At 54.5% G+C, this 12,665-nt stretch overlaps 4 protein-coding genes across 4 annotated transcripts; 1 reads left to right on the top strand and 3 right to left on the bottom strand.

Moving 5' to 3' along the window:
- Positions 1–1,399: 1,399 nt before the first annotated feature.
- Positions 1,400–5,366, bottom strand: J4E86_009122 (uncharacterized protein; the record flags this gene model as incomplete). Its single annotated transcript, XM_051449629.1, has 4 exons — positions 1,400–3,963; positions 4,010–4,228; positions 4,275–4,346; positions 4,391–5,366. 4 exons carry the CDS (start codon positions 5,364–5,366, stop codon positions 1,400–1,402), a joined length of 3,831 nt encoding a protein of 1,276 aa, XP_051298966.1.
- Positions 5,367–6,822: 1,456 nt separating this feature from the next.
- Positions 6,823–7,880, top strand: J4E86_009121 (uncharacterized protein; the record flags this gene model as incomplete). Its single annotated transcript, XM_051449628.1, has 6 exons — positions 6,823–6,841; positions 6,890–6,905; positions 6,952–7,037; positions 7,209–7,275; positions 7,467–7,739; positions 7,802–7,880. 6 exons carry the CDS (start codon positions 6,823–6,825, stop codon positions 7,878–7,880), a joined length of 540 nt encoding a protein of 179 aa, XP_051298965.1.
- An 868-nt stretch (positions 7,881–8,748) lies between these two features.
- On the bottom strand, positions 8,749–9,241 carry J4E86_009120 (uncharacterized protein; the record flags this gene model as incomplete). The annotated part of the gene is made up of 2 exons (XM_051449627.1): positions 8,749–9,136; positions 9,222–9,241. 2 exons carry the CDS (start codon positions 9,239–9,241, stop codon positions 8,749–8,751), a joined length of 408 nt encoding a protein of 135 aa, XP_051298964.1.
- A 1,082-nt stretch (positions 9,242–10,323) lies between these two features.
- J4E86_009119 (uncharacterized protein) lies at positions 10,324–12,386 on the bottom strand (the record flags this gene model as incomplete). The annotated part of the gene is made up of 2 exons (XM_051449626.1): positions 10,324–10,895; positions 10,976–12,386. The coding sequence occupies 2 exons, from the start codon at positions 12,384–12,386 to the stop codon at positions 10,324–10,326; spliced, it is 1,983 nt and encodes a 660-aa protein (XP_051298963.1).
- Positions 12,387–12,665: the final 279 nt, after the last annotated feature.

Below are 12,665 nucleotides of genomic sequence, written 5' to 3'. Positions count from 1 at the left end.
ATGACATGTGTGTTGAGTGGTTATGCCATCAGCAAGGTATGTTCCTATTCGAGAGGCCACCCTCTAGACGTTAGCTTGGATCCTGCGTATCAACCTCAGCAACGACACTACTCATCCACATATGTCCATCTGCAATCATCTCTACACCTGGCATTGATCAATTCCATCTCAAGAACGACCCTACACACACGACAGACATGCAGCATATTCACGCCATCCACAGAACACAATATACACTTCCCCGACCTGTAAAATGTCCTCGATTGCGCAAGGATACATAACTTTATTTGATATTGATGTGTTCAATATTCGTGCTTGCTTCTACCATGGAGCGGCAGAATATTCCGTCGAGGATGTGTAACGACATGGACTGAGGAACCCAGAAGTGAATACAAACGGTGAACAATATCAATGCCTGTTCCTACAGCTAGCGCCCGCCGAGATGCGAATTTGGATGTGTATGTATACTGTCATCTGTATGAGGGCTGAGAGCATTATAACTCTCGCAGCGAACGCGCAGAGACAGTTGTAATGTTTGGGGTGGGGCGAAAACGTAGTACTAGACCATCACCAACCATCGTTATAGGCCGCAAAGTCAACATCGAAGCCATCTTGCCCTCTATATTATCCCTCCTCCAACCCCACACGCCACAAGACGACTCACATGATATCAAGAATTGACTTTGTAAACTTATCATTTCGCTACCTCATCCCAGAGAGCCCCAGCCTTGTACAAGCCAAGCCAATAGGGTCAAATCCGCTCATCTTTTATCTATACATAACTCAATTCCTTTCAATGTCCATTTGCTTAACCAGTAACAAACATCGCAAATGAGCCAGCCCATGGTTCGAGTTCCGCACACTGGCGAGCCAAGAGGAGACCGAAAAGAGGGGAACAAAACAACGCTTTGGTGGCGTACCGAGATATTCCGTTTGAACCGAGAACACCGCCGCGCCGTTGAAGGAACAAAGAAAACAGGTACAAAGAAAACAGAACTCCAAGGTGATGCGATAACATGCATGTGTCGCGCGTAGCAAGAGCAATAACGCCGAGCAAATGGGAAGAAGCACAGAGCGCTTTGCGCGAGCGCGTGGTTCGTGCCGCTGATTATGACAGGAAAGTCAGCGACATGTTTTCGGTGAGTAAAACGACCGACGGGTGTTTTCCTGCGTTTTTTTTTCCTTTTTGTTCCTATGGCGTCTCGCCTTTTGCATGCTCGTGGTGGCATCGTAAAGCTTGGCCTGCTCTGCCAACCCACAATATGGCTTACAAGCGGATCCTGCGTTGCTCGATATTCAAGCACAATTTTGTGATGTATTCCAACTATCCAAAAGCACATGGTGGGTAGCCATCGGATAGCAATATGGGTAATTCCGCATCAATGGCAAATGCAAACATCTAGCCACCCTTGCGATCCGCAGCATTGACGGGCAGTGGCTCCCCCGATGCCTTCTGGTCCGACGCCCTTGGCTTCTTGTTCTTTCCCTTCTTACGGGGTTGCTGTTGTTGCCAAGAGTTGGGACTGTTCCCCGCTGCGTTCGACTTGTTCATCCTCTCGTTGCTTGAAATGCTCTTCTGCTGCTGCCCGTTGCGGTTCTCCTTGGTGTTACCATTTGGTGCACCTGTGAGCGACGCACGCCGATGTTGCTGATTGTTTGACTTCGCCTGCGACTTGTGACCGTTGTTACCATTGACAAGCTTGCTCGACTCAGGCGACCTATTGGCGGTAGGGGAAGGCGTACGCGTCTCAAATACGGGAGACAGCAGTGGTATGGTTGCAGATTTGATCTCTTGAGGGTGTGCTCGCTGCGCGTTTGAAGTTTCCAGGGGAGGCAGACCGTTAGTGTAAGTCGGGGTACCCCACTGATGAGGAACAGTGCGAGTTGGTGAGATGTCATCGCTACGGTCGCTTTGATGGCCATTTGTGGTCTCATAATTCATCCAGCCTTCACTAAACGGGGGAAATGATGGCTGGCCTTCGCCAGGGAGGGTCAAGCCATTTGTCTCCATCGGTGGGTTGCCATTCATGGAGCCATTAACAATGGGAGGCCCCATGTTTTGCACTGCTTTTTGTCTCTCCATCTCTTGGAGAACCAGTTGCTGACGTGCTTGGAGTTGCTGGATCTGATGTATGGCCTGGTCATTCGCGTAGAGCCCAAGTGAAGCTTGAGATGGCATATCCGGTGGTACAGTTTCGACCGTGTCGCTCCTGTGACGAGGCTGGCTTGGAAATGAGCCATTGACGATGACTGGACCGTTGTCGACAGGTGGACGGACGGAGTCGATACGTGATTTCCGCGGCTCAGGAGTGGTCACCTCATTCGGCTGACTCACGCCAGTAGAGTAGCTTCGCATATGTCCGAGCGGAGAAGGAGACCGTGTCACTCGACGTAACGCAGTGTTCAGGAGCGGCTGCGTGATCTCTGGCGATACGCGTCGGCGACGCTGAGCCAGTTCGCTAAATGACGGAATCAATGGGACAGAATACTCTTGTCGCGGGCGTACTTGTGGCTCAACATAATAGCCAACATATTCCTTAGGCGAACTGGTATCGGAAGATGGAATCGACTCCGGCTGTGATAGATTTGGTTTTGTGGGAATATCCGACGTCATCTGCGGCCTCAAGAGATCCTGCGAAGATCGTGCGATAGGATAGCCAGCAAAGCTTCCAGAATCAACGAGTTGGGGTACGGGTGGATATCCCACGATGATAGGCTGTTGTCCCGCACTGCGAGGAGGCTGCGAATGCGAACGAAGGGAACTTGTTTCGCTCGCATTCGAAGCGCGATGCACTCCTCGGTGTACACCAGGTATGCTGTTGCTCAAAGATGGCGAAGAAGGATTGGTTCGAGACCCATCTTGGGAGCCAGTGGGATCCGATTGGGGAGCAGTAAAAAAGCCAGGATAATGGTATAGGAAGCCCTGAGGAAGAGCGCTTGGCGGTATCCCACGCTCAGCCAAACGAGGACTTTGTCGACCATTCACATAGGGCGACTTCTGCGGCGATCCGTTTGTGCTGTTAGACGCTCTGCCCTGCGCTTGTGCTTGGGCAACGGCGTGAGCGTGCATCTGCGCGGCTCGCACTTGATGTGCTTGCTGAGCGTGTTGCTGAGCAGCAAGCTGAGCACGTAGAGAGTTCGATTGCATTTCCAACATCTGGTACTGTTGATACAGCTGGTCATGTAGCTGGTCATGAATTCCTCGGGGAAAGCTGAAGTATTCTGGACCAGCGCTCGCTGGAATAGGTGGACTATGCAGAAACGGTGGTCGGCCCTGACCGTAGTTGGAGCTGCCGGAAGATCGTCTACTGCCTCCATGCTGGCCTTTTAGATTGAAGCCGCCTCTACCTCCTCTCGAATTCGGGCCACCTCGTCCGTTCCGGTTCGGAACGCTGGAGGTAATGATGGCTTTCTGGGATTGCGGCTTCTTGAAGATCGCGTTAGACTTCTCTTCTGGCGGATACTCAAATTGCTCGCAAGCTTTGTCAAGCTGCTGGCCATCTGCAAGGAGGTCGAAAGCGCGGCGGAGCTCCAGGTGTATGCCCCGCCATGCATAATCGTCCGCGGAATTTCCAAGGTTTCGATCGGTATTGAAAGGCTCCTCTACACAGAGGCGATTGACACCTTCCTTCTGGCCACCGCCAGGATGCCACCCCTTCTCCTCTCTCGGTATCCGTTTGCCTTGACGTACTGATATCGTTTCTTTCTCATAGTCGATTTCGTGACCATAGAGACGGAAGAAATGGAATAGCAACTGGCCCAAGCTTTCCTTATTGTCATCTCCGTAGCCTCTCAATCTGTCGACGTCGTCGGCGAAACTCGATAATGAAGGCTGGCCGGTTGTCTCGTCTAACGCTCGATCGGGAAGGTCATGCAGGGTAGGGAGGACCGGTGGGTCCCGGGTCTGGAGGAAATTGAGGATCAAGCATATCCATGTATACGAGCTAATTGTGCCACCAATGCCTGAGCGATGTTAGATTAGGAGGAGACGGGTATGCGGCAGACTGACCAGCATCGTTGAGGATCCGGCGCTTTGTCCAGTGCTTGATTATCATAGCGAGCGGCCGAACACGATCGTCCAGCTGGATGTATGTCTTGATCATGCGCGTATTCTCGATTGCGGCGACGTTGTTCACATTGATGTCGCAGGAGATTTGCAGCTCAGGGTCCCAAACTTTTACAATCCGCACTTTGGCTGCTGGTATGCATACCACACGTTCCATGCCGTCTAGGGAGATTAGTCTAAGTCAAGCTGAATCATGGTGGCAACGTACGTTTGTCCAAGGCCTCAGCCAGGGGGTGCATTTCTTCGAGCCTTTTCATGGGCGTTTGAATGCAAATGTCGACTGTCCATGTTAGTGCGGGCCTTTTGATGCGGGTTGGAACATACCATCGCTTTCGGAAGTCCACAACATGTTGCCAGAGGAGCCAAAGACGTGGACCATGATCTTGGTGCCTGGGAACTCGGTTTCGAGTATGCCCTGCATCTTCTTTATGAAGCGTTCTCGGATGTGGGTGTCTTCCTGTTTCGGCTCTAACCGGTCGTATAGCTCTCGCATGTCTCCGCTCAACTTGTCATCCTCGTGGGGATCCAGACTCTTCTTGGGCTCCTCTTTGGTTCTTTCGAGTATCTCGTCTGATTGGTAGGGCATGCGTCTCCGGCCCAGCATACCGACGTTGGTCTCGAATCTGCACTTGAATGGGCGCGCGGGTCTCAGCGTGGGCATGGTGCCGTTTGCTTCGGACGAGACGGAGCGTGGCGAATGGCTGCCCAGTCCGCCGTTTGGCGACGGGGAGCGTGAGCGCGTTGTGTATTTGCGGGCGACCTGCAGGGGCGTCGAGGGGACGGAGTTGGAGTGCTGCGAGACGATGGACGGGCGCTGGGCGCGCGTCTGGGCGCCCGCCTCTTCCCGTTTGCTCGACATATTTGGCAGACGGTTTGATGTCATCGTGGGCGCGCTGGTGGGCACGCTACGCTGTGTAGCCTTATTCCCATCTGTGGTATTGTTGTGCGCCTGGGCCGTCTTGACGGGAGGCTTCTTGGAGAGGGTGCGGCCTGAGTCCCGCTGGGGCGGCGGGCTCAGCGAGTGGGGAGACACAATTACGGCGGGGAAGGGCGTGTGCGAGGCGGATGGATACACTTCGTCGATACGCGCGAGCTGCAGGAAGGGGTGCAGCAGCAGCTGGGGCGGCACGTGGGCGTAGTGGATGTGCGGGTGCAGTGGGTGTCGAGGGAGCGGTAGGGGAGAGTAGGCGGGGGCAGCGAGGGCGGGCGAGGAGGGTTTGGTCCGGCGAGGGTCGGAATGAATGAGCTGGGGATGTTGGAGGTAGAGATATTGTGGGTTGTTGTGGCGGCGGTCGCTCATAAACTTTAGTGGGCGCTCACTGGCTATGGCAATGGCGGTGCTCGCGGAGGGGCTGCGGCGGCTCGGGGGCTAGGGCCGTGGGCGGGAGCAGAGAGAGATGCTTCCAGAGCAAGTGAAGGCAGAGGGCTGGAGCGAAGGAGCCCGCGGTGAGGGCGTACTCGGAATTCGGCGTCGTGAGAGGGTGGTGCGTGAACCCCTGCCGTGAGAGCCTGGTCCGCACTCGTCGCTGCGAAGGTGCTAGGGATCCGGCGTCGACTGTGGTTCCGCCGGTCAGCGCTAAACAATGGCGGGATGCAGACGCAGACGGGAATCGAGGCACTGCAGACGGCGGGCGGAGCGGTGCAGAGGACGAGGTCGACAGTCTGTGAGGTTGTGTGCAGTGCAGCGGCATGCATGGGCATAGGCATAGGCATGGGCATGGGCATTTGGGCCACACCTAGGTCCTAACGAGGGATGAACGCACAGGGCTGCCTCTAATGCGCTTTGGGACGTGTGACGGCGACAGGGGCGCCTTCTCCATGGCCCATACACATACAACACGCCATGTAATCTATCCTCTGCTGCTCCATGGCGGGGGGCTGCCCGATGTCTTTCTGGCCTACACCACCACCTTGCACTCCCACCACCACCGCCATCACCAACGCGGCGCTGGCCTTCCCCGCGCCCAGAGCACTGGACAAGGGAAAAAGCACAATCCACGCCATACCGTCAGCCGTCATCAGCCCTGGCCGTGCTGGCTGGCCGTGCGGAGACGGTAGTGTTCAACGGGCCACTCCGCCGTGCTTCTACGCTACATGACAGCTTCCTGTAGAACTCCTGTTAAGCTGCAGCATGGGCGTCTCCTGTCTCGTGCAGCCCGTGTCATAGGACATGACGCCTACTCGTGAGATTGTAGGGGCTTGCTGCATCGCAGTCAGACCGCCCGCTATGTCCTCTGCCTCGGACATTGTTCACCAACCCTGTGTCACCGTGTATTTCTGGTCTCGTCCCATCTGCATCTGACCGGTATATCACCGCCGGAGCAGACGCAGGGACAGCACCAACGGCGGCATTTCGTAATGACCAAGGTACCCGCGCCTCCGGTTCCAAGTATAGCCACCCGCCAGAGTCTTGATGTCAGAAGACGGGCATTCTCGCGTTTGTCGACTTGTTTCGACGCGGTAAATTGGGGCTCCAAAATACGCACCCAACTGGCTACGGGCGGACTCTGTTTCAGATGCCGACTTTCGGCTCATCACGTGACGGCCGTGCCCATCATGTCCACGGCTACGCAGGCGCAAGCGCAAGGGGCCTTTTGGCTACGGCAGGCGCGTTGCACCGATGGGGAAGCGACTATGTCATTCCCTCCAGCCGAGGCATCTCCGCATGAGGCGCATCGACTATGGCATTTCTCCGCCCACGACCATCTGTATTGTTCGCCGCTCGTGGACCTTCTCTTCGATCATTTTCTTCAGCCATGGCTCAGCGACGCATTGGTAGGCTGCTTAGCGACATCTTGTGCGACAATAGCTGATGGACCATAGCGAACCCCGCCCTCTTGTATGCAGACCACAGCCGTGACAATTCCCTTCTAATATCATTACAGCATCTGCGATCTTCAAGAGAAGTTTCGTCCAGCCATTTATGAGTTTCCCAAAGTCGTCTCCACGGCACAAAAGTTGCTGAAAGCGAGTATGCTCCACATTTTTTGTCCAACACCGTGTCCCAACTCCAATAAGACACCAACACCACCCTCTAGGCTTGCCACCCGCTGAGCGTCAGCCTGAAGCTCTCAGGCAGGCTCACCAAAACCTTTCATTATACTTTCCGCCCCGCGTGCTTACTGCTGACCAACCCTTTCAGGCAAATTACTGAACATTCCAGTCTTCGCGACTACCCAGAACAAAGGTAGGTTACGGCTGTACGAACCGTATGTGAGACATGTACTGACGTAGTCCTTCCGCCTCCGTAGCGCGATTGGGCGAGACATGTCCGGAGCTGAAGCTGGATCAGCCTGATGGCATCAATACAGTCTGTCATCTTGACAAGACATTGTTTTCGATGGTGTAAGCCACAGCACAAGGGATCTGTGCGTCAATACTACTTGCTGACTCATGGTAGAACACCAGAAGTCAAGCAAGCACTAGACTCGCTCAACGCCTCTGGCCCACTCTCCTGCATCATTGTCGGCATCGAGAGCCACATCTGTGTCACTCAGACCACACTCGATCTCCTCCGGGCCGGACACCAAGTCTATGTCATTGCTGATGGCGTAAGCTCGTGTAATAAAGAAGAGGTGCCGATCGCTTTGGCAAGGCTACGCCATGAAGGTGCCGTGGTGACCACTAGTGAGAGCTTCATGTACGAATACGTTGGGGACGCTAGTACACCCGAGTAAGTGGAATTGCAGTGTCGAAGGGTCATCTATTATGGACTAGATGGCTAACAATAAATAGATTCAAAGACATCATCAAGGTGGTCAAAGAGACGTCGCAAAGCACAAAAGAGGCAATGCAGACGCTTTGTAAAATCTGAGATGATCATTACCGAATATCGCATCGTTATCATATCAGTACCACTTCCAGTAGCTATTTTACAGATCCATGTCCATGAATAAAGCAAGCCCGTCCCAACCACCTGATGCGTAGCACTCGCATATTTCTCCATGCAATTGGAGTCTCTCCAGTTTCGCGGCTCGAAACATCCCACCTTCATTTCCACGGCCCATCTTCCTACAGCTCTCGGCCATTGACTGGGAGCATTGGCAAGGCCACATTCTTGATCTCCCTCGTCTTAACAATTCCAGTCCCTGATGGCTTGCCGGCCTGTTTCGCGATTCCCCTCCCTTCCAGACCTATGGCAAGTCTCCTCAGCGTCCTCCGTGGGGGCACAACTGGAGCAACCTACACTGACCCTCCATGTGCCCCCATGCAAAGTAACGCTGGGTTCTGACACGCGTTTTGACTCAATACAAATACCCCAGAATATACCCCACATTAGACCACATTGATTACCTCGTATGTAGATTACACAGTTGCAGGTAGACTTTACGAACTGGTCTTGGCACGGACGAGCGAGATTGAACACTGTCGATCTGCAGTGTCTGTGATAGCATTTCAAGTCGAGGAATAAGGTTATCGAGTTATTTAAGCCACTGGAAAAGAACACTTTCGTGGTGATATGCCATTCCCTATCCACGAGAATAATGTATCGGCGTTGTGGAGTTCTGGCGTCTGCCAAAATCCGTGCCAGCACACGCAACTTAGTCGCCTGGAGAGGGTGATGCATACAAGTTGAAGAATTCCGTTGCAATATAGTGTGATTTTTTCTCTGTCGGCTTTGAAAGACGCTGCTTCCTATCCCGATTGAAACAGCTCGCTCTATGCATTCTTCACTCGAATGTCTACGACTCGTTCTTGCGTTCAAGATACACCGCATCATTCCCATAACCTTGAACCTTCCCCTCCAATACCTCATCGATTACTGGTGCCTTGAAACCATATCGACCCCAAAAGTCTCCTGTACCATAGACGGAAACAAGACCAGTAGTTGCATATCCCTTAGCAACAATCTCCAAGATCTCGTGAAGACATTGATGCGCGAGCCCATATCTACGGAATGCGGGCAGAATAGCCAGGTCATGGATGTAGTACTGATCCGCATCCGGCCTGATTTCGCCGAGAAGCTGGTTGAGAGCTGGGGGCTCGCATTTGCGAATGGGATGCGAGACGATATATCCGCAAATTTCACCGTTTTCGTCAAAGAGACCTTGGCAGCCTTGCGGGAATAACCTGGCGCGTTCTGCGAAGACTTCGTCGCTTTCAGGGAGGTCGGGATGGATCTTATCAGCTACTTGGACGAGGCTGGCAATGTCACCGGCGGATAGCGGACGCCATACTGCTTTAATCTTAATATCCATTTCCATTTTGCCTTGTCCGATTGTGACGCGCTGTTTGAATTTCCGAAGGTCCTATCGTGAGGTGGCCAGGTGTAGCCACGTACGAACCTTGGAACACCTCCTCAAAGGGTACCACCGCTAACCAAGATGCATACACAAGTATTTTGAAATGAGTCTAGCAAAATGCTAAATCGAGATCCGCTGTTTAGATGCGCCCTTGAATAGCATTGAAAGGGGAAGCGCATTTGCTGCCGAAGATGACGTAATTAATATCTAGACAGGTTAAAGTCCGTCGCTAGTACTACGTTCAAAATCTGTTCCCTCACCCCGGGATCGTCGCATTTTCATTTTCAATACCAATCAACATCATATAGTTACTCCTCTTTCCCATGCATTGGTTAGTATTTGTGTGTAGGTCGCGATATTAACTCATCAATGTGAGAGTGAACTATGCGTGATGGAGAAAGTATGTCAGTGTGAGATTCGATGCGCGTATAGTCATCCAATACTTCCAGCTACACTAGTCACGACAGAACCACATGGCAAGGGCGAAGAACCGCTATATTGATCTTCTATCCAAGCCAGCTCAATCCAATATTCGACAAAACAGTCAGAAAAGGCATGCTTGCTAGCGCTATCTTAAGTCAGTTTCGGATTGTATTTTCAAATGCCATCTAATGGAAGAAGTTGGAAAAAGAGATTCAACCCAACTTGGGCATAACATACAGAGGCGGAGCCACGCCGGCAAAGGGAATAGCCGATTGAACGACGATGAAGCAAAGTGTAACCAGACGAAGAAGCGAACCAGGTATGGGATATCAGTAGAACAACGAATGTGAGAGTGAATAGTCGTAAGAAAGGAAAGGTAATAGCCCCGGGGCGAGCTGCGCATGGAGGCTTGCCACAGAGACGCTGAAATTTGATGATGGATCTTTCTTGGCGGAGCTTCTATGCTCATTGATCTTTGGAAGGACAGAGTTAGCAAACGAGATGCTGAAAAGCCGCTCGGCTATATCCCGAAACGTAGACGTCCTATCATTCGAGTTCAGCAGCCCATGCATCTCCGCTCTTCACTAGCGATCACCTCGACGAGATCTGAGCTGCAGCGATCTCAGCAACCTCATCTTCCGGTCTCATTCTCAAGCCGCCTTTGACCTGAATGCCTTGCTGAACCCAGTCCAGCTTCTCAATGTCCTCCAGGCTCTTGCGACCACGTGAGGCCTTCTTCAGCAGACCCTCGACGCACTCGCGAGCGCCAGCCCACTCGTTGCCCTTTTCCGCATCCCACTCGCCGTCTTCGTCACCGAATTTGACCCAAGACCAATCGCATCTGGCGATACGGTGAGCGGCTCTACTACGAGACGCGGCCTTGCCTGGCGGTGGATCAAAGGGCAAACGTCCTTCCATGAGAGCATAGAGTAGGACGCCGAGCGCCCAGGCATCAGTTGAACGGCCGTCATATGGCTGACCGAGGAGAATCTCCGGAGCAGCATAATCTTCACTACCGCATCGTGTTGTCAAAAGAGGCGACTCGGGAGGAGTAGGGATGCGTCGTGAGAGGCCGAGATCCGTGAGTGTCGCTATGGCATGCGGATGGCACTGTGGGTTCTTGAGTAGAGGCACGGTAGACACAGGAATATTGAGAAGGACGTCTGGATGTCATTAGTACAGAGTAGAAGCGAAGAAACGTACCAGATGAAGTGTGGCAAGGTAAAGAGAATGGAAGCAGTACTTTCTAGCTTGATGTCGCGATGCACAATAAGTTGGGTATGCAAATAACGCACAGCGCTGACCATTTCGGCGAAGACGCGATGGACGATGTCGAGAGTCAGCTTGTCGCGATGGTCACTGGCTACATCAAACAGATCACCACCGGGACAGTAGGTAAGGACAATAAGAGCTTGGGCGTCATCGTGATCGAAGGCTTGGAGATGGACAAGAGAGGGGTGCGATACTGATCGGAGCATTTCGACCTCTCGCTTGAGGCTTAGTTCTACGCGCTCTTCGTCGGCACCCCCGGCAGGGCCATGCTCGACGACCTTGATGGCGACCAGTTTCCGTGGATCCAAAACGTTCTCATCGAGAGGGTCCTTTGCTTTGGTCTTCTCACAGGTTGCGAGGTAGACTTTACTGAAGGTGCCCTGCCCCAGTTGGCGGACAGGGCGCCAGAGCTTCTTCGTCTTTTGAGGGCCACACCGCACCACTATATATTGAGTCTTGTCATCTTCGGTCACGTCGTCTTCCTCGGTGTCGGTAACACTGCGGTTGCTTGCGTTGCTCGCGGGCGGGGTGGGAAGGCCGGCTGGCACATTGGCGGGGACGAGGCCTCGCTGCGTCGCCAGATATGTCTCGCGGTTCATGCGCTGCTGCATGGCGGGGTCCGTGTCGACGACCGAGACATGCCGAGGACGGGTGTTGTGCATTGAGTCCGGGGTGTACTCGCTGATGCTCCTGTTGCGCTCGCGAGCAGCCTCGTTCCTCTGCTGCGAGTTTGCGGCGGCCGCCTCCATGGCAGCGGCCTTCAGGCCCGAGTAGCCCTTCTTCTTGAGCGAGGGCGAGGGCGACAGGGTACCCTTGGCGAAGATGGCGAAGGCGTCGTCGCGCGAGGCGGCCGAGATGCCGCGCGAGCGAGGACGATGGTCGGCGCGCTGCCATGGGCCGGGCGAGTCGCCCATGACCAGGGGCGAGGGAAGCGGGGTGATGTCGCCCAGCGCAGCCAGCGCTGGCGACGAGATGGCGGACGAGGGCGACAGCGAGCCGAGACTGGCAGTCGACCAGGCGGTCCTCAGATAGCCGCTGTCCTGGATGGCAATCGGCGCCGTGGCCGACTGCCGCAGCGCGTCGCTCCCGCTGGGCTCCAGATTGGCGGGGTCGAGGGAGCGTGCCGAGTTGGGGTTCGAGGCGATGGCGAGGTCCGTGTCGAGCTTCAGCGCCGTCGACGGGGCGCGGACGTGATATCTGGGCAGCGAGGGATCCGTGGCTGCCGTGCCGGGCGCGAGGTCCGCCGTCGTCAGCGTCGATGTCTGGCGGGCAGTGTCTGGCGTCGCCTGCGTCTTCTGCGTCGTGTCGGCGCGGGCAGGCGCCCGTGGGAGTGCAGGGCTGGAGGACGCGAGACCCGGAGAGGATGGCTCTGGGTCCTCCATGGTGTTGTGTCACGGCGGCCAAGGTCCAGTAGTCTGTCTGCGGGCAATGCCACCCGTGGACCTCCATGCACGTGCGCCTCCGCTACCGTTAGCGCCTCTCGTCTCAGCGTCGGTCCCATCCCAGCACACTGGTCCACGGCACCGACTCCCTGACTCTCAAAAAGTCCTCCCGCGAAGCCACTGCCGACTTCGACCTCGAGGCGTGCCGTCAGTCACCAAAGCGACATGGGGCCGTTTTGGGCTTCCGAGCCAGCCAGCCAATCGCAAGCGAGCCTCCGA

This window comes from Alternaria arbusti (assembly GCF_024043155.1).
Source record: "Alternaria arbusti strain BMP 1465 chromosome Unknown scaffold_16, whole genome shotgun sequence".
NCBI lineage: Eukaryota > Fungi > Ascomycota > Dothideomycetes > Pleosporales > Pleosporaceae > Alternaria > Alternaria arbusti.
The sequence above is the reverse complement of the archived record's forward strand: the minus strand, read 5'-3'. Positions and strand labels throughout refer to the sequence as shown.